The 26,379-nt window shown below is 37.4% G+C and overlaps 1 protein-coding gene across 9 annotated transcripts in view; it reads right to left on the bottom strand.

Annotated features, from left to right (window-relative positions):
• MAPK10 (mitogen-activated protein kinase 10) overlaps nucleotides 1–26,379 on the bottom strand; it is a 321,579-nt gene that overhangs the window by 149,722 nt on the left and 145,478 nt on the right. For 6 of the 9 annotated variants that reach the window (XM_045997787.1, XM_045997788.1, XM_045997786.1 and 3 more), the window contains one exon: nucleotides 26,038–26,109. The exons of 2 other annotated variants lie outside the window; for them this stretch is intronic. In XM_045997787.1, coding sequence (XP_045853743.1) covers nucleotides 26,038–26,103 — 66 coding nt within the window. In that variant the 5' untranslated portion in view covers nucleotides 26,104–26,109. Of the gene's footprint in view, nucleotides 1–26,010; nucleotides 26,110–26,379 lie in introns of all 9 variants that reach the window. One more of the 9 variants, XM_045997792.1, reaches the window with a different exon arrangement.

The raw sequence follows: 26,379 nt of genomic DNA, 5'->3' as shown, positions 1-26,379 counted from the left end.
GGACTTTTAAAAGTCTGTTCCACTGAGGGACATTGCTCCAGGGGCTAAACCGGGGTGAAGCCCACGCGGGGCCAGCGTGGCCCCAGGCCCCGCAGGGTCACAGAAGGATCGGGGGTGTCGGAGTGTCGGAGAGCTCGCAGCTATTAGAACGGAGAAGCCGGCTGCCAAGACAAAGCCGAGGACTGAACTCTCAGCTCGGGGTTACCTTGAACTGGTCGCGGGCTGGGTGAGCTCGGAGCGCGGCTAGAGGCTGGGGATACGGGAGTGATTGGGTGCTGTCCTCTGGGGGCGCACTGAGGAGTGGGGCCCCAGGCTCTCGGCTCCTCCGGGCCGGAGACTGGGAGGCCGCCATTTTCATTCCCGTCCTCCGGAACTCTACGGAAAGCGTTCAGGGAACAGAAGCTCCCAAAAGCGAACCCGAGCCGATTACTTAGTCCGGCCGCCGGTAAGGGCGGTGCAATCCCGCCTCGGGCAAAGACACTTGAGAGTCACTACAACAGGCCCCTCCCCCAGAAGATCAACAAAATATCCAGCCAGGACGAAGTTCATCTATCAAGGAGAAAGCAGATTCAATTCCTAAGACAGCAGAGCAATTCCAGAGGAGGAGAAAGCAAAGCATGGAACTCATGGCTTTCTCCCCATGATTCTTTAGTCTTGCGGCTACTTCAATTTTTTTTTCTTTTTTCAATTTTTTATTTTTTTTTCTTTTTTCAATTTTTTTTTCTTTTTTCTTTTTTCTTCTTCTGCTAAATTTTTTTAAAAACTTTTACCCTTTTCTTTTTTAACGTTTTTTGACTAGTTCATCTAAATAAATATATTTTTTCTTTCTTTTTTATATTTTTTTATTTGTTTTATTTTTTAAATTTTTTTCTTTTTTTTTTTTTTCTTTTTTTTTTTTCAGAACCTGTTTTTTATCCCCTTCCCCCCCCCCCCAATTTGGGGTCTCTTCTGATTTGGTTACAGCGCATTTTTCTGGGGTCTTTGCCACCCTATTAGTAGTTTATTTGCTCCTTCATATCCTCTTATCTGGACAAAATGACAAGGCGGAAAAAATCACCACAAACAAAAGAACAAGAGACAGTACCGAAGGCTAGGGACCTAATCAACACAGACATTGGTACTATGTCAGATCAAGAGTTCAGAATGACGATTCTGAACATTCTAGCCGGGCTCGAAAAAGGCATGGATGATATTAGAGAAACCCTCTCTGGAGATATTAAAGCGAACTAAAGTCTAACCAAGTTGAAATCAAAAAAGCTATTAATGAGGTGCAATCAAAAATGGAGGCTCTCACTGCTAGGATAAATGAGGCAGAAGAAAGAATTAGTGATATAGAAGACCAAATGACAGAGAATAAGGAAGCCGAGCAAAAGAGGGACAAACAGCTACTGGACCATGAGGGGAGAATTCGAGAGATAAGTGACACCATAAGACGAAACAACATTAGAATAATTGGGATTCCAGAAGAAGAAGAAACAGAGAGGGGAGCAGAGGGTCTATTGGAGAGAATCATTGGAGAGAATTTCCCTAATATGGCAAAGGGAACAAGCATTAAAATCCAGGAGATGCAGAGAACCCCCCTCAAAGTCAACAAGAATAGGTCCACACCCCGTCACCTAATAGTAAAATTTACAAGTCTTAGTGACAAAGAGAAAATCCTGAAAGCAGCCCGAGAAAAGAAATCAGTAACATACAATGGTAAAAATATTAGATTGGCGGCAGACTTATCCACAGAGACCTGGCAGGCCAGGAAGAGCTGGCATGATATATTCAGAGCACTCAACGAGAAAAACATGCAGCCAAGAATACTCTATCCAGCTAGGCTATCATTGAAAATAGAAGGAGAGATCAAAATCTTCCAGGACAAACAAAAACTGAAAGAATTTGCAAACACCAAACCAGGTCTCCAAGAAATATTGAAAGGGGTCCTCTAAGCAAAGAGAGAGCCTAAAAGTAGTAGATCAGAAAGGTACAGAGACAATATACAGTAACAGTCACCTTACAGGCTACTAATGGCACTAAATTCATATCTCTCAATAGTTACCCTGAATGTTAATGGGCTAAATGCCCCAATCAAAAGACACAGGGTATCAGAATGGATAAAAAAACAAAACCCATCAGTATGTTGCCTACAAGAAACTCATTTTAGACGCGAAGACACCTCCAGATTTAAAGTGAGGGGGTGGAAAACAATTTACCATGCTAATGGGCATCAGAAGAAAGCTGGGGTGGCAATCCTTATATCAGATCAATTAGATTTTAAGCCAAAGACTATAATAAGAGATGAGGAAGGACACTATATCCTACTCAAAGGGTCTGTCCAACAAGAAGATCTAACAATTTTAAATATCTATGCCCCTAACGTGGGAGCAGCCAACTATATCAACCAATTAATAACAAAATCAAAGAAACACATCAATAATAATACAATAATAGTAGGGGACTTGAACACTCCCCTCACTGAAATGGACAGATCATCCAAGCAAAAGATCAACAAGGAAATAAAGGCCTTAAATGACACACTGGACCAGATGGACATCACAGATATATTCAGAACATTTCATCCCAAAGCAACAGAATACACATTCTTCTCTAGTGCACATGGAACCTTCTCCAGAATAGATCACATCCTGGGTCACAAATCAGGTCTCAACCGGTATCAAAAGATTAGGATTATTCCCTGCATATTTTCAGACCACAATGCTCTGAAGCTAGAACTCAATCACAAGACGAAAGCTGGAAAGAACCCAAATACATGGAGACTAAACAGCATCCTTCTAAAGAATGAATGGGTCAACCAGGAAATTAAAGAAGAATTGAAAAAATTCATGGAAACAAATGATAATGAAAACACAACAGTTCAAAATCTGTGGGACACAGCAAAGGCAGTCCTGAGAGGAAAATATATAGCGGTACAAGCCTTTCTCAAGAAACAAGAAAGGTCTCAAGTACACAACCTAACCCTACGCGTAAAGGAGCTGGAGAAAGAACAAGAAAGAAACCCTAAACCCAGCAGGAGAAGAGAAATCATAAAGATCAGAGCAGAAATCAATGAAATAGAAACCAAAAAAACAATAGAAAAAATCAATGAAACTAGGAGCTGGTACTTTGAAAGAATCAATAGGATTGATAAACCCCTGGCCAGACTCATCAAAAAGAAAAGAGAAAGGACCCAAATCAATAAAATCATGAATGAAAGAGGAGAGATCACAACTAACACCAAAGAAATACAGACAATTATAAGAACATACTATGAGCAACTCTACGCCAACAAATTGGCCAATCTGGAAGAAATGGATGCATTCCTAGAGACATATAAACTACCACAACTGAACCAGGAAGAAATAGAAAACCTGAACAGGCCCATAACCAGTAAGGAGATTGAAACAGTCATCAAAAACCTCCAAACAAACAAAAGCCCAGGGCCAGACGGCTTCCCAGGGGAATTCTACCAAACATTTAAAGAAGAACTCATTCCTATTCTCCTGAAACTGTTCCAAAAAATAGAAATGGAAGGAAAACTTCCAAACTCATTCTATGAGGCCAGCATCACCTTGATCCCAAAACCAGACAAGGATCCCACCAAAAAAGAGAACTACAGACCAATATCCTTGATGAACACAGACGCAAAAATTCTCGCCAAAATACTAGCCAATAGGATTCAACAGTACATTAAAAGGATTATTCACCACGATCAAGTGGGATTTATTCCAGGGCTGCAGGGTTGGTTCAACATCCGCAAATCAATCAATGTGATAGAACACATTAATAAAAGAAAGAACAAGAACCATATGATACTCTCAATAGATGCTGAAAAAGCATTTGACAAAGTACAGCATCCCTTCCTGATCAAAACTCTTCAAAGTGTAGGGATAGAGGGCACATACCTCAATATTATCAAAGCCATCTATGAAAAACCCACCGCAAATATCATTCTCAATGGAGAAAAACTGAAAGCTTTTCCATTAAGGTCAGGAACACGGCAGGGATGTCCATTATCACCACTGCTATTCAACATAGTATTAGAAGTCCTAGCCTCAGCAATCAGACAACAAAAAGAAATTAAAGGCATCCAAATTGGTAAAGAAGAAGTCAAACTATCACTCTTCGCAGATGATATGATACTATATGTGGAAAACCCAAAAGACTCCACTCCAAAACTGCTAGAACTTGTACAGGAATTCAGTAAAGTGTCAGGATATAAAATCAATGCACAGAAATCAGTTGCATTTCTGTACACCAACAACAAGACTGAAGAAAGAGAAATTAAGGAGTCAATCCCATTCACAATTGTACCCAAAACTATAAGATACCTAGGAATAAACCTAACCAAAGAGACTAAGAATCTATACACAGAAAATTATAAAGTACTCATGAAAGAAATTGAGGAAGACACAAAAAAATGGAAAAATGTTCCATGCTCCTGGATTGGAAGAATAAATATTGTGAAAATGTCTATGCTACCTAAAGCAATCTACACATTTAATGCAATCCCTATCAAAATACCATCCATTTTTTTCAAAGAAATGGAACAAATAATCCTCAAATTTATATGGAACCAGAAAAGACCTCGAATAGCCAAAGGAATATTGAAGAACAAAGCCAAAGTTGGTGGCATCACAATTCCGGACTTCAAGCTCTATTACAAAGCTGTCATCATCAAGACAGCATGGTACTGGCACAAAAACAGACACATAGACCAGTGGAACAGAATAGAGAGCCCAGAAATCGACCCTCAACTCTATGGTCAACTAATCTTCGACAAAGCAGGAAAGAATGTCCAATGGAAAAAAGACAGCCTCTTCAATAAATGGTGCTGGGAAAATTGGACAGCCACATGCAGAAAAATGAAATTGGACCACTTCCTTACACCACACACGAAAATAGACTCCAAATGGATGAAGGACCTCAATGTGAGAAAGGAATCCATCAAAATCCTTGAGGAGAACGCAGGCAGCAACCTCTTCGACCTCAGCCGCAGCAACATCTTCCTAGGAACAACGGCAAAGGCAAGGGAAGCAAGGGCAAAAATGAACTATTGGGATTTCATCAAGATCAAAAGCTTTTGCACAGCAAAGGAAACAGTTAACAAAACCAAAAGACAGCTGACAGAATGGGAGAAGATATTTGCAAACGACATATCAGATAAAGGGCTAGTATCCAAAATCTATAAGGAACTTAGCAAACTCAACATCCAAAGAACAAACAATCCAATCAAGAAATGGGCAGAGGACATGAACAGACATTTCTGCAAAGAAGACATCCAGATGGCCAACAGACACATGAAAAAGTGCTCCACGTCACTCGGCATCAGGGAAATACAAATCAAAACCACAATGAGATATCACCTCACACCAGTCAGAATGGCTAAAATTAACAAGTCAGGAAATGACAGATGCTGGAGAGGATGTGGAGAAAGGGGAACCCTCCTCCACTGTTGGTGGGAATGCAAGCTGGTCCAACCACTCTGGAAAACAGCATGGAGGTTCCTCAAAATGTTGAAAATAGAACTACCCTATGACCCAGCAATTGCACTACTGGGTATTTACCCTAAAGATACTAACATAGTGATCCGAAGGGGCACGTGTACCCGAATGTTTATAGCAGCAATGTCTACAATAGCCAGACTATGGAAAGAACCTAGATGTCCATCAACAGATGAATGGATCAAGAAGATGTGGTATATATACACAATGGAATACTATGCAGCCATCAAAAGAAATGAAATCTTGCCATTTGCGACGACGTGGATGGAACTAGAGCGTATCATGCTTAGTGAAATAAGTCAATCGGAGAAAGACAACTATCATATGATCTCCCTGATATGAGGACATGGAGAAGCAACATGGGGGGGGAGGGGGATAGGAGAAGAATAAATGAAACAAGATGGGATTGGGAGGGAGACAAACCATAAATGACTCTTAATCTCACAAAACAAACTGGGGGTTGCTGGGGGGAGGTGGGATTGGGAGAGGGGGAGCGGGCTATGGACATTGGGGAGGGGAGGCGAACCATAAGAGACTATGGACTCTGAAAAACAACCTGAGGGTTTTGAAGGGTCAGGGGTGGGAGGTTGGGGGAACAGGTGGTGGGTGATGGGGAGGGCACGTTTTGCATGGAGCACTGGGTGTTGTGCAAAAAGAATGAATACTGTTACGCTGAAAAAATTAATAAAAGGGGAAAAAAAAAAAAAAAAAAAAAAAAAGATTCATATTGTTAACAAGTCCTACACTTAGAGAACCACAATTTTAGAAAATAGTAGCTGTAAAAGACATGAGACATCATCATTTAGAGAGAGCTAGTTGGAGACACAAAAACTGGAAGTAAATGCAGGTCAAACCAAGCAAACAAAAGATATAGAATCAAAAATTTCACAGTGACTCTCTTTGGTATCAGCACCTCATTAGCTGGCCCAGACGTCATATTCCCAGGGGAGTGTTTCCCTCTCTCACAGGTGTAATATAGTATCCAACTAATGTTCTCTCAATTAGTTCATGAAAATAAACATTCCATCATCAATTTATATTGAATTTTTACTAAAACCCAAAGGTATTCATAAATGCTCACCAATGGAAAGTCTCTTTCCAGAGAAGAAATTAATTATGTTAGTTAATTATGTTAATTATAATAAGACATATTATATTAAAAAATTATAAATCACCACAGTGGTAACTTATGAAAATCAATATCAAAATAATTATAGGTTTGGAATAGTCTCTTCTATCATTGATTCACATTATTTTTTAAAATAACTCATTACTCTACTGAATATTAATCTTGTGTTGAAATGAATCAATAATTATTTCTGTGTGGATGTAAGAGAATATTTTTTTGCAAAAATTCAAAGCAAATCAATTTCCTCCCTATCTCCCAACTGCCAAAATTTTTAAAGCTAAATTAAAGGAAGCTGTTATTGCTGCTGGCTGGTAAGCAGTTTATTAGAGAGGAAGTCTGAATATAATCTGTTCTGTGAAAAGACTCTATGTTCTGTAGAGCAGTAAGAAAGTACTTTGTGCAATGAGTCCCCATAACCAGTTAGCTGCTAGCCTATAGCTATGGAGTTCTGAGAATAAAAACATCCTACATTACTGATCTTATCCTGCAGGTGTCCAAAACCTTGACTGCATTATTCTCAAACTTAATAACCTATATGCCACAAGTACTCCCTCCCCATTTTCATTTGTACATGGCTATTCTATGTTACTGATAGTCAGTTCCCAAGCAGGAGACATTAAGGTTTAGAAATTTTTAGAGGTTAAGCTTCATTAGTTCCTCTTGAATGATAGAGCTGAAAATAGCACCACGTCTGGATAGTTCTATACTTAACAGCTGTGAAACCTTGAGCAAGTCATTTTTTTTTTTCCTATAATATTTTATTTTCCAATAAAGAAAAGTAGAAAAACTAGAACAATGAATATTTGGAAACCTTTCCTCTACATTAATCAATTTTGCTGTATATTTACTTGATCTCTTTCTACAGAGGCACCCTCCTCCCCATTAGAAAGGAAGTTGTAGACATCATCCCTAAATACGTCAGCATATATCTTCCAAGAAGTGTATTCTCCCACCTAATATAATTAGAATGTAATTATCACTCAGGAGAAATTTCACATTCTTGTACCATTTATATTCACTTTTCCCAATTGCCACACAACAATGCCCTCTAGAGCTCTTTTTTTTTTCCATTTTATTTATTTTTTCAGCGTAACAGTATTCATTCTTTTTGCACAACACCCAGTGCTCCATGCAAAACGTGCCCTCCCCATTACCCACCACCTGTTCCCCCAACCTCCCACCCCTGACCCTTCAAAACCCTCAGGTTGAGCAAGTCATTTTATTCTTTCATTCATTTATTATTTATATTCTGATTTGTGCAGAACACCATGAAAGATAGGGGAACAATGATACCATTAAATCCAGGTTTAGGAACAGATCTCAAACAAAGCAGACTGGGAGATGACAGTTTTACCGGAAGGCTTAAGTTATGAATATCTATTGCCTTGAGCACAAAAGTGTCATTCTTCCACCAAGCCAAAAGAAAAAAATAATGACAACAACAACAAAACACAATGAGTGGCAAGTTTTGATTCATTAATCCCATAGAATATATCATACCAGTTCACAGGAAAGATAAAATTTCTCTAGCACTTAACTTCAGGAATAATATATTCAATAGTTCTTTATATAATAACTCTGGGAATCAAACATCAAACAGTAGATATATTTTTAATCAAAGACATAAAAATATATTTCATATGATTTATATGAAATCAGTTCTCAATAATTCAAGGGGAGAAAGAAAGGTGAAGTGGTCTTAATTGCTTACCTACTAAAGGTGAACTTTGTATTCTGTTAAATACTGTATTTAACACTGATGACAGGTGAGGAAAGTGGCATACAGAGCTGTTAGTTGGCTCACAGTCTTGGAACTATTAATTAGAGATGTCAATTACTATGAACTAAAAGTTCATTCAACTCCAAAACATGGGCTTTTTTTTTTTTAACTAAACCATTCACTAGGTCAGCTAAAATAATTTAGAACAATGATATGCTTTTCTTAAGATAAGGTGAGGTATAGGAATAGGGCTTAGAGGGCACCTGGGCGGCTCAGTGGGTTAAGCCCCTGCCTTCTGCTCAAGTCATGATCTCAGGGTCCTGGAATCGAGCCCCTCATCGGGCTCTCAGACCAGCAGGGAGCCTGCTTGCCCCTCTCTCTCTGCCTGCTGCTCTGCCTACTTTGTGATCTCTCTCTCTCTGTGTCAAATAAATAAATAAAATCTTTAAAAATAAAAAAAAGGAGTAGGGCTTAGAAAAATCAACCAAATGAAGTAATAGAATCCCCTTCTCTCATATTTATCAGTTGATTTAGCCCAGAGTCTGAATTTAACTGAATATTACATAATTCAGGGTTAAAGTAGATAGTGTTGGTGAGGGAAAGCCAGACTTTCAGAACTGCCTAGAAATTTAAATGGTTTGATTTCATTCATTTGCTAAATATATATTGATCACCTACTGTTTGCCATGTACTATCAAAGATGCTATGGATATAACACTGATCTATCTCAACAGAATAGCCAAGATAAATTTGCTACAAAATGCATCTCCAGAAAATTAACTGGTCAGTCTGTTGGATATTATTTTAGTATTGTCATTTGGATACTGAAAGTATCTGCCAAAAGTGATGATTGTGCTTTTGGCACAAATGATATTGAGCTATTCGTTCTCATAGTTATGACCGGCATTTTGATTTGCTTCATGATGCTACTCCAACTGTTATAGAAAGTCAGCAGAAACCATGCCTCTTATTCCATTTGTTATGGCAAAGAAGCATGTATTTAATCTATTTTTGAATCTGAATCAAATTATTTACATTTGAGTTTTAAAGGAGGAGATTTAAGACAATACTTAAGGATGTTTAAGACTCAATTTTGTTCTGTCAAGAGCATATTTTCTCCACTCTGTTTCCTAAAGCATGACTCTCTAAGGATGACTAAAGCCTGAAATGTATATGACTTTTATATTGGTTGCCCAGAGATGGATACTCTGTGGAATCTATAGTGTATAAAAAATCAAGAATGAAGTAAAACTTTAGGACTTAAATTATGTTTAACCATTATTTTCAATGACGTGAAAAAGCACAGAACAGTAATCAATAATAGAACAGGCCTGGCTTCTGTCTCCTGTTATCTGTATGTGAAGGAAGAAAACTAATACTACTTCAATGCCTGCTATGCACCAAGCTAGTGTCAGGACCAGACACTGTGCTGGGTTATAATAAAACACTTCACATAAGACTTAGTATTCTCATTTTGCAATCAAGAAATCCTAGACTAAGAACTTCAGGAAGGATAAAAATCTAGCTTTTATCTTAAAATCCTGACTATCAGGTGTTGGTTAAACTTTTTAAAATCTTATGGTCAGTGTACTTTTTTTTTTTTTTAAAGATTTATTTATTTGACAGATAGAGATCACAAGTAGGCAGAGAGAGAGGAGGAGGAAGCAGGCTCCCAGCTAAGCAGAGAGCCCGATGCGGGGCTCGATCCCAGGACCCTGGGATCATGACCCGAGCTGAAGGCAGAGGCTTTAACCTGCTGAGCCACCCAGGTGCCCCGTCAGTGTACTTTTTTATGGAATGACAGCAATAATCTCCTTCTTTTCATTAGTGAGAAGGTTAAATGAGATAGTGTATGTAAAGCTCTCAGTGTGGTATAAGCTTATTAAAAAAAAACCTCAACAAAATTGATTATTATCATTATTACTACTACTATAATTATTATTGCTGAAAAGTTAGATAACATTTAAAAACACGTAGCTAATTAGCAATTTAAGAATATTATTAGCAAAAAGCTAGCTTGAACTGTGGGGCCATCCAAAGACACTATGATATTGCTATACAGCTAATGTTTAACCAACAGGGTTCAGAATGGTCAGGTAATAAAATATTTTCTGTATTTTTGTTTGTGGGAAAAATCATATTCCATGAATATTCATGGACTACACCACATTTCTCAGCCTTGCCCTGCAGTTCTATTAGGGCCATGTGATGAGTTCTGCCCCATGAATCACAGTAGAAATGGCAGGTGTTAGCCAGTGCAGGGGCATATAGGGCATGTCCACCACAATCCATGTCTTTCCACACTCTGGTGTCTTAGTTGGCATAGCGCAAGATGGCAAGAACCTAAATTCCTGAGTCACAAGGTGGCAGAAACCAAAATTCCTGAGTCACTCTCACTAACCTGTACTACAGTTTGTATTAGAAGAAGTAACCTTTGCTCTGATAAGTCACTGAGACTTGAGATCTACCTATTACTGTGGTATGTTTTTCATTCAACAAATATTTATTTTGGTCTTCAGTTGTGTCAGGCAATGTTCCAGTCACCAAGAATAGAAAGTTCCTGCCCTCAAAGAGCTTAATATTAAATTCTTCCTTACAGAATTAAACCTGGAATGCTGACTTCATTATCACAATGATCTAACCTACAGAACAAATCACACTATCTAAGTTAACATTATTCTTCTTAACCTACTGAATTCTACATTTCTTATTTACATATTTCCAGTTTGTCTACAATAAAAAAAAATTCTAAAATAGGGAATAATAAGTGGTATTATAGAATCAGGACAGGAAAAATTTTCCAGGCTAATAAATAAGAGTTCATTTTTAAAGAAATTCTTTCTCAGGGTAGAAGTAAGAGGCTATATTCCCTCATAAGGAAGTAAAAAGTCACTTGGGAATCAAAATGTTCACAAGTTATCTAAATTTCACTGACTTATCTATAAAACAATTTTTGTATTTTTTAGAAGAGGAAATTAGAACTTATCAAATGATACATTTTAAAATGGACACTAGAACTTTGTTTTCATATGTACAACAGAGAGCAGTGTTCTTTTTTTATCCTTTTCTTTTTAAATTTAAATTCAATAATTAACATATAATGTATTATTTGTTTCAGGGGTACAAGTCTGTGATTCATTAGTCTTATATAATACCCAGTGCAAAGAGCAGTATTCTTAAATCCAAATGATATTGATTCTGTCATTGCACAAACATAAAAAGATCTAATCAGTACCTAAGTTTAGCAGTTCTGTGTTCTCCAAAGTCTGGGTTTTCATCTCTTTGGATATGCACTTTTGTAACTGCCTTAACCCTTTTTTAAAATGATTTAGAGATGTATAGAATATATAACCAAATAAATATTCACCTTTGGAGAAGATGAACAGAAGAGTTGAATGACACATTCCAAATTTGGAACTGGTTTTAGAACTCATTATCTAAGTTAACATTATTCTTAACCTACTGAAAAATTCAGTCTTTGTTTATCATGTACCCTCATCTCAGATAATACCTGTACCAAAAAGTAAAATTATCACTTAATGCATTTTCCAAAGCCTCATATAGAATTAAAATAGTGCATTTATGGAATTAGTTGATTACTTAAGAATACTATATAGATCAAAATAGAAACCACATACTGAGCATGATTTACCATTCACTGAAAACCACAGATAATTCTATGATATTTTACAGCATAAATATTTTTAAAGATGTAGGCAATAACTTCATTTAAATTTCATTAATACCTCAACCATAACTGAACTTGTAGTACTAAGCTACATTTTATTTGTACTAGGATCATTCAAAAAGAAGTCAGTTCAACCTCTTTTGTGCCTCAAGAAAACCAAAGACATACCCACAATCAAACAATATATGAAAGTTCATCATTACAGAACCAAATCTTAAGACCTTTACATTTTTTTGTTAATCTTTGTATCATAACTGAATCTACTCATTAACTCAAATAGTTATTTAATAAATCATTAAGGGAAAAAACCTGCCCAAGGTCCAAGACACAAATACAACATTAAATTTACTCTTTTGAAATTTGTTGCAGCCATTGTCATGTGTGGGCATATGAAAAAAACTATTTTCAAACATCATGAAACATTCATTCATAAAAATAGAATTGTTAGTTATCCTGATAGTGTAGATAGTGATTTATTTTGTGATTCAAGATGTACCATGTTTTTACAATAATGATTGCTATGTCTTTAATAATTTACCCGGACAGTCCATGAACTAAAGCATATATGTTGGGATTTTTTTTTAAGGTATGCAAAATTAAATGCAATGTATAAAAGCAGATATAGAAGAAAGTCAGAGTTGGGCTTCCTCGAATAACACACAGGAGAAGAAACCCCTTAAAAGAAGAAACTAAGGGATGCCTGGGTGGCTCAGTCAGTTAAGCAGCTGCCTTCACCTCAGGTCATGATCCCAAGGTCTTTAGATCAAATCCCACATTGGGAACCAGCTTCTCCCTCTCCCTCAGCCAGCCACTCCAAATGCTTGTACTGTAGTTTGCTCTCTGTAGTCAAAAAATTAAAAATCTTTTGAAAAAAGGAAAAACTAAGGTAAATACTTTCTTTCCCCATTACATGAAAAACTAATATAACAAAGGAAAGGTTTATCAGTTTATACCTCAAAATCATAGCCATTCATTTACGAAATACCCAGAATTTCAAATATATCCATGTTCAATCTACTGATTCCCTTAAGCCATATTTATAGGAAGTCAATGTCTAAGTTGGTGTTTTGAGGTGGCAGACAATCCCCCCCAAGTCTAAAATACACAAACAATGCCTTTCACAGACCAGCAAAAGTGGTTTTCAGTTTCCCTGTTACATTACACAGGTTTTCCTTTGCCTTGCCCCATCAGAATATATTTTCCTTTGTTGTTCTTTTCCTATAATGTTGGTATAAAAAGTCTTCCCATCTAAGATAGCCATCCAATTTTAAGTGTAAAAATTTTGACCACATAGTTTCATTGTCTTTGAAGCAGAAACCCATACACACATCAAATGAGATAAAGTTGAGCAAATCAAGTTATGTTAAATTCAGTATGCTTTAAAAGCAAAGAATTTTTTTTTTAAACCATATAACCCTGGCATCATGTTTAATGTATTTTAAATGTCCTAGGTACTGTGATCTGAACATATTACTTAAAACTAAACCATTCCATGGGCATTCTAGAATACCTATCTTTAGGAGTTCCCTGGTTTATTTATTTCCAGGTCTATAAAAACCTCTAAAAAGTGAATGCAGCCCATAAAATATTTGCTAACATTCTGAAATTTCTAAAGATCAAAAGAGGAAAATATCTGAACTCTAAAAAATAATAAATCAGAAGTGATTGGCAAATTTGCTGTAAGAGTAAGTTTTCATCTATTTAGAACAGCCATCATCAGTGGCTAAGGAAATTATCCCATGTATACACATAGTGCTTTATTATCCAGACATTTGAGTAATAAAATCAAATTCAATCAACTAGGCAAGTCATCTGTAATGTTTTATGTCTATTAAAAAAAAACAACTATCTTAACTAGGAAAAAATTCAACATGGTCAGTCTTGGCTATCTTATCTCATAAGGGTTAAACCAAAAAATAGTAAGAACTCTAAAGACACTGAAGAACAATTTGACAATAACTTCAAAATGAGACTATTTTTGCCATATCCTAAGTAATATTTTAGACTTTATATATCACAAACATGCTTTGGAATTCATATAAGAGTGTTCTTTTTTCCTACTGGAGACCAATAGATCTTGGGCTTTTTTTGCATTTAATCATAGGGTGTAAGTTCTCATTATATTTGACTGCTACTTGCTTCTGTTAAAACACTGTACACCAATAGATTTCAAAAAGTTCATAACAAGACAAGGGAAAGACATTCTAGTAAAATAGTTGAGATTTCCAACTCCAGAATAAAACATAATTGGATTATGCCTTTGATAAAAGTGATGTGAAAATTAAATGAGGTAACGAGGAGGAGTCAAGAAGCGGAGCAGTAGCAGGCTGAGACTACATCAGCTAGCAGGAGATCAGCTAGATAGCTTATCGAAACATTGCAAACACCTACAAATCCAACAGGAGATCGAAGAGAAGAACAGCAATTCTAGAAACAGAAAATCAAACTCTTTCTGAAAAGTAGGACTGGTGGAGAAGTGAATCCAAAGCGACGGGAAGATAGACCACGGGGAGAGGGGCCGGCTCCCGGCAAGCGGTGGAGCAACGGAGCACAAAATCAGGACTTTTAAAAGTCTGTTCCATTGGGGCGCCTGAGTGGCTCAGTGGGTTAAGCCGCTGCCTTCGGCTCAGGTCATGATCTCAGGGTCCTGGGATCAAGCCCCGCATCGGGCTCTCTGCTCAGCGGGGAGCCTGCTTCCCTCTCTCTCTCTCTCTGCCTGCCTCTCTATCTACTTGTGATCTCTCTCTCTGTCAAATAAATAAATAAAATAAAATATTAAAAAAAAAAAAGTATGTTCCATTGAGGGATATTGCTCCAGAGACTAAACCGGGGTGAAGCCCACGTGGGGTCAGCATGGCCCCAGGTCCCCCAGGGTCACAGAAGGATCCGGGGTGTCAGAGTGTCGCAGAGCTTGCAGGTATTAGAACGGGGAAGCCGGCTACAGAGATAGAGCCGAGGAGTGAGCTCTCAGCTCAGGGTTACCTTGAACAGGTCGCAGGCTGGGTGAGCTCTGAGCGCGGCCGGAGGCCGGGGATACGGGAGTGATTGAGCGCTGTTCTCTGGGGGCGCACTGAGGAGTGGGGCCCCGGGCTCTCGGCTTCTCCGGGCTGGAGACTGGGAGGCCACCATTTTCATTCCCGTCCTCCGGAACTCTACAGAAAGCATTCAGGGAACAAAAGCACTGGAAAGCGAACCCGAGCGGATTACTTAGCCTGGCCCCTGGTAAGGGTGGTACAATTCCACCTATGGCAAAGACACTTGAGAATCACTACAACAGGCCCCTCCCCCAGAAGATCAACAAGAAATCCAGCCAGGACCAAGTTCACCTACCAAGGAAAGCAGGTTCAATACCAAGGACAGCAGCTGAATTCCAGAGGAGGAGAAAGCAAAGCATGGAACTCATGGCTTTCTCCCCATGATTCTTTAGTCTTGTGGTTAATTTAATATTTTTTTCAATTTTTTTTCTTCCTCTGCTATTTTTTTTGACTTTTACCCTTTTCTTTTTTAACGTTTTTAACTAGTTTATCTAATATATATATTTTTTTCTTTCTTTTGTATATTTTTTCTTTATTTGTTTTCTTTTTTAAATTTTTTCTTTTTTTTTTTCTCAACCTCTTTTTATCCCCTTCCTCTCCCCCATGATATGGGGTCTCTTCTGATTTGGTTAAAGCACATTTTCCTGGGGTCTTTGCCACCTTTTTAGTATTTTACTTCCTCCTTCATATACTCTTATCTGGACAAAATGACAAGGCAGAAAAATTCACCACAAAAAAAGGAACAAGAGGCAGTACCGAAGGCTAGGGATCTAATCAATGCAGACATTGGTAATATGTCAGATCTAGACTTCAGAATGACGATTCTCAAGGTTCTAGCCGGGCTCGAAAAAGGCATGGAATATATTAGAGAAACCCTCTCTGGAGATATAAAAGCCCTTTCTGGAGAAATAAAAGAACTAAAATCTAACCAAGTTGAAATCAAAAAAGCTATTAATGAGGTGCAATCAAAGATGAAGGCTCTTAATGCTAGGATAAATGAGGCAGAAGAAAGAATTAATGATATAGAAGACCAAATAACAGAGAATAAAGAAGCTGAGCAAAAGAGGGACAAACAGCTACTGGACCACGAGGGGAGAATTCAAGAGATAAGTGACACCATAAGATGAAACAACATTAGAATAATTGGGATTCCAGAAGAAGAAGAAAGAGAGAGGGGAGCAGAAGGTCTATTGGAGAGAATTATTGGAGACAATTTCCCTAAAATGGCAAAGGAAACAAGCATCAAAATCCAGGAGGTGCAGAGAACCCCACTCAAAATCAACAAGAATAGGACCACACCCCATCACCTAAAATTTTAATAGTAAAATTTACAAGTCTTAGTGACAAAGAGAAAATCCTGAAAGCAGCCAGGGAAAAGAAGTCTGTAACATACAATGGTAAAAAAATTAGATTGGCAGCAGACTTATCCACAGAGACCTGGCAGGCCAGAAAGAGCTGGCATGATATATTCAGAGCACTAAATGAGAAAAACATGCAGCCAAGAATACTATATCCAGTTAGGCTATCATTGAAAATAGAAGTAGAGATAAAAAGCTTTCAGGACAAACAAAAACTGAAAGAATTTGCAAATACCAAACCAGCTCTACAGGAAATATTGAAAGGGGTCCTCTAAGCAAAGAGAGAGCCTAAAAGTAGTAGATCAGAAAGGAACAGAGACAATATACAGTAACTGTCACCTTACAGGAAATACAAGGGCACTAAATTCATATCTCTCAATAGTTACCCTGAATGTTAATGGGCTAAATGCCCCAATCAAAAGACACAGGGTAGCAGAATGGATAAAAAAACAAAACCCATCTATATGTTGCTTACAAGAAACTCATTTTAGACGCAAAGACTCCTCCAGATTCAAAGTGAGGGGGTGGAAAACAATTTACCATGCTAATGGGCATCAGAAGAAAGCTGGGGTGGCTATCCTTATATCAGATCAATTAGAAGTGAAGCCAAAGACTATAATAAGAGATGAGGAAGGACACTATATCATACTCAAAGGGTCTGTCCAACAAGAAGATCTAACAATTTTAAAATTCTATGCCCCTAACGTGGGAGCAGCCAACTATATAAACCAATTAATAACAAAATCAAAGAAACACATCAATAATAATACAATAGTAGTATGGGACTTTAACACTCCCCTCACTGAAATGGACAGATCAACTAAGCAAAAGATCAACAAGGAAATAAAGGCCTTAAATGACACACTGGACCAGATGGACATCACAGATATATTCAGAACATTTCATCCCAATGCAACAGAATACACATTCTTCTCTAGTGCACATGGAACATTCTCCAGAATAGATCACATCCTGGGTCATAAATCAGGTCTCAATCGGTATCAAAAGATTGGGATCATTCCCTGCATATTTTCAGACCACAATGCTCTGAAGCTAGAACTCAATCACAAGAGGAAATTTGGAAAGAATCCAAATATATGGACACTAAAGAGCATCCTTCTAAAGAATGAATGGGTCAACCAGGAAATTAAAGAATTGAAAAAATTCATGGAAACAAATGATAATGAAAACACAATGGTCCAAAATCTGTGGGACACAACAAAGGCAGTCCTGAGAGGAAAATATATAGCGGTACAAGCCTTTCTCAAGAAACAAGAAAGGTCTCAAGCACACAACCTAACCCTACACCTAAAGGAGCTGGAGAAAGAACAAGAAAGAAACCCTAAACCCAGCAGGAGAAGAGAAATCATAAAGATCAGAGCAGAAATCAATGAAATAGAAACCAAAAAAACAATAGAACAAATCAACAAAACTAGGAGCTGGTTCTTTGAAAGAATTAATAAGATTGATAAACCCCTGGCCAGACTTATCAAAAAGAAGAGAAAGGACCCAAATAAATAAAATCATGAATGAAAGAGGAGAGATCACAACTAACACCAAAGAAATACAATTAGAAGAATATACTAGGAGCAACTCTACGCCAACAAATTTGACAATCTGGAAGAAATGCATGCATTCCTAGAGACATATAAACTACCACAACTGAACTAGGAAGAAATAGAAAACTGATGAGACCCATAACCAATAAGGAGAATGAAACAGTCATCAAAAATCTCCAAGCGGGACGCTTGGGTGGCTCAGTTGGTTAAGCAGCTGCCTTCGGCTCAGGTCATGATCCCAGCGTCCTGGGATTGAGTCCCACATCAGGCTCCTTGCTCCTCAGGGATCCTGCTTCTCCCTCTGCCACTCTGTCTGCCTGTGCTCGCTCGCTCTCTCTCTCTGAAAAAAAAAAAAAATCTCCAAGCGAACAAAAGCCCAGGGCCAGACGGCTTCCCAGGGGAATTCTACCAAACATTTAAAGAAGAAATAATTCCTATTCTCCTGAAACTCTTCCAAAAAATAGAAATGGAAGGACAACTTCCAAACTCATTTTATGAGGCCAGCATCACCTTGATCCCAAATACAGACAAGCATCCCATCAAAAAAGAGAACCAAAGACCAATATCCTTGATGAACACAGATGCAAAAATTCTCACCAAAATACTAGCCAATAGGATTCAACAGTACATTAAAAGGATTATTCACCACGACCAAGTGGGATTTATTCCAGGGCTGCAAGGTGGGTTCAACATTCACAAATCAATCAATGTGATACAACACATTAATAAAAGAAAGAACAAGAACCATATGATACTCTCAATAGATACTGAAAAAGCACTTGACAAAGTACAGCATCCCTTCCTGATCAAAACTCTTCAAAGTGTAGGGATAGAGGGCACATACCTCAATATTATCAAAGCCATCTATGAAAAACCCACCGCAAATATCATTCTTAATGGAGAAAAACTGAAAGCTTTTCCGCTAAGGTCAGGAACATGGCAGGGATGTCCATTATCACCACTGCTATTCAGCATAGTACAAGAAGGCCTAGCCTCAGCAATCAGACAACAAAAGGAAATTAAAGGCATCCAAATCGGCAAAGAAGAAGTCAAACTATCACTCTTCACAGATGATATGACAGTATATGTGGAAAACCCAAAAGACCCCACTCCAAAACTGCTAGAACTTGTACAGGAATTCAGTAAAGTGTCAGGATATAAAATCAATGCACAGAAATCAGTTGCATTTCTGTACACCAACAACAAGACAGAAGAAAGAGAAATTAAGGAGTCAATCCCATTTACAATTGCTCCCAACACTACAAGATACCTAGGAATAAACCTAACCAAAGAGACTAAGAATCTATATGCAGAAAATTATAAAGTACTCATGAAAGAAATTGAGGAAGACACAAAGAAATGGAAAAATGTTCCATGCTCCTGGATTGGAAGAATAAATATTGTGAAAATGTCTATGCTACCTAAAGCAATCTACACATTTAATGCAATCCCTATCAAAATACAATCCATTTTTTTCAAAGAAATGGGACAAAAAAATCTGCAAACTTATATGGAACCAGAAAAGACCTCAAATAGCCAGAGGAATATTGAAAAAGAAAGCCAAAGGTTGTGGCATCACAATTTCGGCCTTCAAGCTCTATTACAAAGCTGTCATCATTAAGACAGTATGGTACTGGCAAAAAACAGACACATAGATCAATGGAACAGAATAGAGAGCCCAGAAATAGACCCTCAGCTCTATGGTCAACTAATCTTCAAAAATGCAGAAAAGAATGTCCAATGGAAAAAAGACAGCCTCTTTAATAAATGGTGCTGGGAAAATTGGACAGCCACATGCAAAAAATGAAATTGGACCATTTTCTTACACCACACATGAAAACAGACTCAAAATGGATGAAGGACCTCAATGTGAGAAAGGAATCCATCAAGATCCTTGAGGAGAAAACAGGCAGCAACCTCTTGGACCTCAGCTGCAGCAACATCTTCTTAGGAACATCACAAAAGGCAAGGGAAGCAAGGGCAAAAATGAACTATTGGGATTTCATCAAGATCAAAAGCTTTTGCATAGCAAAGGAAACAGTTAACAAAACCAAAAGACAACTGACAGAATGGGAGAAGATATTTGCAAACGACATATCAGATAAAGGGCTAGTGTCCAAAATCTATAAGAAACTTAGCAAACTCAACACCCAAAGAAGCAATAATCCAGTCAAGAAATGGGCAGAAGACATGAACAGACATTTCTGCAAAGAAGCCATCCAGATGGCCAACAGACACATGAAAAAGTGCTCCACATCACTCGGCATCAGGGAAATATAAATCAAAACCACAATGAGATACCGCCTCACACCAGTCAGAATGGCTAAAACTAACAAGTCAGGAAATGACAGAGGCTGGCGAGGATGCGGAGAAAGGGGAACCCTCCTACACTGTTGGTGGGAATGCAAGCTGGTGCAACCACTCTGGGAAACAGCGTGGAGGTTCCTCAAAATGTTGAAAATAGAACTACCCTATGACCCAGCAATTGCACTACTGGGTATTTACCCTAAAGATACAAACGTAGTGATCCGAAGGGGCACGTGCACCTGAATGTTTATAGCAGCAATGTCGACAATAGCCAAACTATGGAAAGAACCTAGAGGTCCATCAACAGATGAATGGATAAAGAAGAGGTGGTATATATACACAATGGAATACTATGTAGCCATCAAAAGAAATGAAATCTTGCCATTTGCGATGACATGGATGGAACTAGAGGGTATCATGTTTAGTGAAATAAGTCAATCAGAGAAAGACAACTATCATATGATCTCCCTGATATGAGGATGTGGAGATGCAACATGGGGGGGTTGGGGGGTAGGAGAAGAATACATGAAACAAGATGGGATTGGGAGGGAGACAAACCATATGTGACTCTTAATCTCACAAAACAAACTCGGGTTTGCTGCGGGGAGGGGGGGTTTGGAAAGGGGGAGTGGGGTTATGGACATTGGGGAGGGTATATGCTATGGTGAGTACTGTGAAGTGTGTAAACCTGGCGATTCACAGACCTATACCCCTGGGGGTAAAAATACATTATATTTTTATAAAAAATGTAAAAAAAAATTAAATGAGGTAAAATAAACTCTTCTTTGGTAACTATTGAGGTTAGCTTTTTTTCTGACTCATTGTTTAACACATAGCTGTTGCTGCATTCTTTAACTCAAAGAGGAATAGGTTTTCAAGATTAGAAGCTCAGCCACTCTCTGTCGTGCTTTAGACACTGTGTTCTTTGTATCCCTAGTTTTTACAAGATGCAGCTTTATATTATAGGTACTTAGTAAAGATGTATTGAATACATAATTGGAATCAATCTGTCAACACATAGCTATCTCCTTTCATAGAAAATGTAAGGAGGCAGAAATAGTTTCTGTTTCATAACCTAAAAGAACCTCAATGGGCTCAGTCTCTTTATTTCTAGTTCTAGTTATATTTATAATTCTTGATTCATTGATTTGAGCCCTCTGTGATAATCAGAAATTAAGAAATCATTTTAAATGATTTATAACCAATTCAAGCATCAATAAACATTTAGAAAGGACAACAAGTTAATAATGTTTAGATAATTGTCAGGTTAATACTGATTTATAATAGCAAAATAACCAAAATACAATTAAGTCCATTAATGTATACTTATAAAATGTTAAGATGTTGAGAAATTGACTTGATTTTGAAAAGCAAGTGAACAAATGTCTACTAGGGAAGTAGTGTTTCTCTAATAAGTTTTTATTTACCTTCTTTTAGTCAAAAGGTATTTATTGCATAGTAACAGAATTAAGGTTGATTTCTGGACTTGGAAATCAAAGATGAGGATGTCCTGGTCCTGCCCCTGAGGCAGTCAGTCCCCATGGAGAGGGAAAAACACAACCTTCACACCTAATGGTAATGCACGTCAGGATGTGATAAATGCTATATGCACCCATGGACATGCATGAGGTTTCTAATAAGCATTTCTGTGTGTATGTATACCTTGGTTAAAATCTTGACTCATCTGTTCAGTACCACAGAGTTCCAAACGTAGCCCTTTAAACAGATTTTTTTTCAATGTGGGAAAGTGAAATTAAACAGCTATGCAATTCTCTGTTCAATTGAGAAAAGAAAGCTAAGAAGCTCACCTGTTTCTCAAGGGGACCCAGAGAGTGTGTGCACTTTTCTTTTTTTTAAAAAAGATTTTATTTATTTGACAGACAGAGATCACAAGTGGGCAGAGAGGCAGGCAGAGAGAGAGGAGGAAGCAGGCTCCCTGCCTCGCAGAAAGCCCGATGTGTGACTCGATCCCAGGACCCTGAGATCATGACCTGAGCTGAAGGCAGAGGCTTAACCCACTGAGCCACCCAGGCGCCCCAGTGTGTGAACTTTTCAATTCCCTTTCAGTCTTTATTTTTGTAAAGGATTCATATGAGTCCAAACTAAAGATTATTCTTTTACTGTCTAATGTTACAAAGACAAATTTCTCCCCAGAATGTAATGAGAGACTTCTTGCCTGCAAAAGCTGCCTACTGGAATATTTTTTAAAAATTTAATAGGAGTAGGTAAAAAATTCAAGGACTCCTGTGTTCTTCAAATAATTCAACTAAAAAATAAGGTCAACACCTTTACAAATAATACACATATTTCCTGTTGATAAAAAACTGTCCGGGAAAGTTTGTTCTCTATATTTTCTATAACTTCTTCTTGATAAGAACTGAAAAAATTAGAAATCTGAAATAATATAAAAAGCCACAGATTAAGACTCAAGAGAGTTGGAATCTGAGTATACTTGATCATATATCTTTGTGCATTGTCTGTCTGGCAAGAAGCTGGGAGCAACCTAACTCTGCTGGTGATCAGGGTAAACACTATAGCATACCAAGAACGTGTGAGATGTCTCATGAAATAAGAAGTTTCTGAAAAACATAGCTTGAAAGTGAACCGCAGTCGAAATTTCTGCCTCTAAAAATGAATACATTCTTTTCTCTAAATTGCTAGAACAGTAAATCAGGCACAGAGCTACAGAAGAGAAAATAAATAAACATTATCAAATAAAAATTTTACATGGAAAGTATATAAAATGCTCTTAGTCATGTCCAGCAACATTCTGCTTACTGTAATATTTTTAGATTTTTTTAAGTTATTGAATTTGCATGTATCTAGATACCAAAGCTCACAGTAAGCAAAAAAAAAATTCAGTTATTAATAAATTTCATGCTTCACTTCTCTTTCTTCCTTTGCTTTCAAAGAAGACTTATCAGAAATAGACATTCTGCATCTGTACCCAAATGTTGGGAACTGATTTTAAAAAATAACTTCAACCTACAAAAAGACTCTGGATTAAAAAATATAGCATAAGTTTTGAGACCTTTTTTATTGATAATTTTTGAAGTTCAGATTTAAACTTGAGGTATATAAAACATGAATTAGTTTTTTTGTTTGGTTGTGGTTTGTTTTTAAGTATTAATGCCCTCAGTAAATGGATAGGCTCATGGCAGCTAATGAAATAGCACACAGTCACATTGCTTGCAAGTGGTAGGGCCCAGAGAGTTTACCCAGAAATTCAGTCCTGCTCCTTTCAACCAAAGCACAGTCACAAGTGTAACTGATTACCTAAACCAAACATATACCTTCATTGATTCGTTAGGTAAACATCCAGTGGAAGTCCACAACATGCCACATGCAAAATTCCAGCAATGTGCTGGGCAAATGTTCAACATTTGGAGGGAGGAGACATCATAGTAATTGCTTATTTACATAATATACACGCTCCTATAATAACAGACTTCCGTCTACCAACCTCACATCACTGAACTTTTCAGTCGGGGAGAGAGGTGCACAATCAACTCTTGTGAGCCCGTGTGAGTTGGCTCCTGCCCATGTGAAAAATGCATTGGAGTAGAGAGAGAGAAAGAACATACCAGTCACATATATGGTATATCAGCTACCAAAAAGTGTTACGGAAGGAAAGAAAAAAGAAAGGCTGGGAAGTTGGGTAGGCAGTGTAGGTTGGAAGGGGCAATTTTAAATAGGATAGTCAAGAAAGATTCCCTTAAAAAATTCCATTTGAGCAAAGCCCTGACAGTGGTGGAGGAGTAGGCCAAGAGGACAATAAAGGAAGAGCACTTCAGGGAGGGGACCTCTAGGTGGCTAAGCCATAAAGGCTAGGGTATTTAGTTTAGGAATTTTGGGTTTTACTGTAAGTGAAATGGAAGACATTGAAAGGTTTTTCTGTTTTGCTTCAGTTATAGCCAAGGAGTGACATGATCTCACTTATACTTTTCAAAATATTATTCTTCTTGATGTTTGAGACTAAACTATTTGGGAATGAGCAAATGTGGAAACTCTGGTGATAATCCAGGCAAGAGGTTAAGTAGGTAGGATCAAAGTGGTAGTGGAGAGAATGTTGGGAAATGGTGAGATTTCAGATATGTTTTGAATGTACAAACAATAGTATTTCCTGACAAATTGAATGTGAAGTGCTGCCCCAAAGATGATTCCAAAGATTTTGTTCTAAGCAACTGGGAAAGGTGAATTTAGCATTTAGTGAATTCGAACAGAGTAATTTTGGAGGAAAGATCAGGAATTTGGTTTGGTGTATACAGAATTTGCTATGCCTATTAACATCTAAGCAAAGACACAGAACAAGTAGTTGGGCATGGTCCAGTTCTGGGAGAGATTTGGGTTGAAGAGAAAACTATGGAAGTAGTCAAGATACTGATAATACTTAAAACAGGGACTCTATTGGAGCACCAGAAGAATGAAGGTAAATTTATTTAAAATCTATTCAGCTATTTAATAAACATATTCCAGCACTGTTCTCATTGCTCTGCAAGTATTAACTCATTTAATTCTCATAACCTAGAAGGTAGATACTTTTTTTTTCCTCTTTTTACAAATTTAGAAACTAAAACACAGAGAGGTTAAGTAACTTGCCCAAGGTCATAGTAAATGACTAATAAGTGATAGACTTAGAGTTTCTAACCAAGGCTGTCCAGTTCCAGAATTCTTATTACAGAAGAGAAATCATCTAAATGCCTGAGGCTTCCAGCACTATGACATTTAGTGGTCAGGGAGTTGAGGCAGATCAGATCAGTAAATCCTATTCATAGCCTCTAATACATTTTACTAGACTATAGAGATTCTACTTAGGCTAAGAGAGACTAGATTTGCCAATGTTTGTTTCCCTTTATATTTTTTCACATTTTCTGTAATAAGCACATATTACTTTCAGAAACAGAAAAGATTGTTTTAAAGTAATAGAAGGCGCAGAGTTATTTTTTAGACCTTGTTTCAAAGGATGCATGTCACTCCCTGTTTATAGCACTGCTCAATGAGAGGATAACAATGAAAATCATTACAGAAAAACTGAATTACTTTTTGCTTGGATCATGAATAAAGTTACTATAATTTATTATCCAAAGAATAATCCTGAGAGTAAAAGGAACACTATTAATTAATACCATAACAACAGATTAGAGTTAGGATTACCCTAAAAATACCTGGAGTAGGAATAAATACCCCACGTAGCCTCTTTCTTAAGAATAGAATATGTATGAATACAGGAGAGCAGACTCTTTTCTGCTCCATGCACACTACCTTCTATACCTTTATTTGCTGTTCTTGTTGTTTACCCTTTTACTAACTATCGGTTAGCACCGGGCATCAAAAACCAACTGAGCATGCCTGGGATGTTATTATCTGTGGGCACTGGAAATCTGCTACAGAGGGCTTATCAGTCCTTACAATGAAAAATAATAAATAATAATACAGACTTTCACTATTTTGATGATTCAAGCCATATTTCAAGTATTAGAAAAGCCATTACTGTCATTAAGTATAAATAAAATCTAGTAAGAAATCACTTTACCCAGTGATTAATTTATAACCATTAAAAAGAATTATTTTCATTCTCATTCTCACTTAAGTGAACTGAGAAAGAAAAAAACATGTAACTATCCACTTCTAATTCCCAAGTTATTTTTAATGCTGCATAAACACTAACTTGATGTGGCACATATGCAAGCTAAAATGGCAAATGGAAATACAAGGGAATATACTGTACCTTGTTTTACCTGTAAGGAACACACACCTGACAAAAGGCAATTTTCACATCCAAGGTTGGTTCACTGCAGTAGTACAATAAATGGAGGCTCATAAATACCTATAGAAAAAGGGGGGCATGAATTTCCAAATCACCTAATTGTTCATTATTTAATAGTATAAACTTTAATGCAATTTGAATTAAACACAAGGTGTCATGCATTACATACATTTAGCATAATCTGTATCCTGACTAGTGCTAGGTACTTTTCATAAATCATAAACACTAAATGATAAAATAAGGTAGAATATCTTATTTTTATGATTAATACCACCACAATCATAAAGATTAGATGTAAGGAACTGGATATATACTTAATAAGTTAAAATT

Source organism: Meles meles, chromosome 2 (assembly GCF_922984935.1).
Source record: "Meles meles chromosome 2, mMelMel3.1 paternal haplotype, whole genome shotgun sequence".
Lineage (NCBI taxonomy): Eukaryota > Metazoa > Chordata > Mammalia > Carnivora > Mustelidae > Meles > Meles meles.
This window is presented reverse-complemented; position numbering and strand designations above follow the sequence as displayed.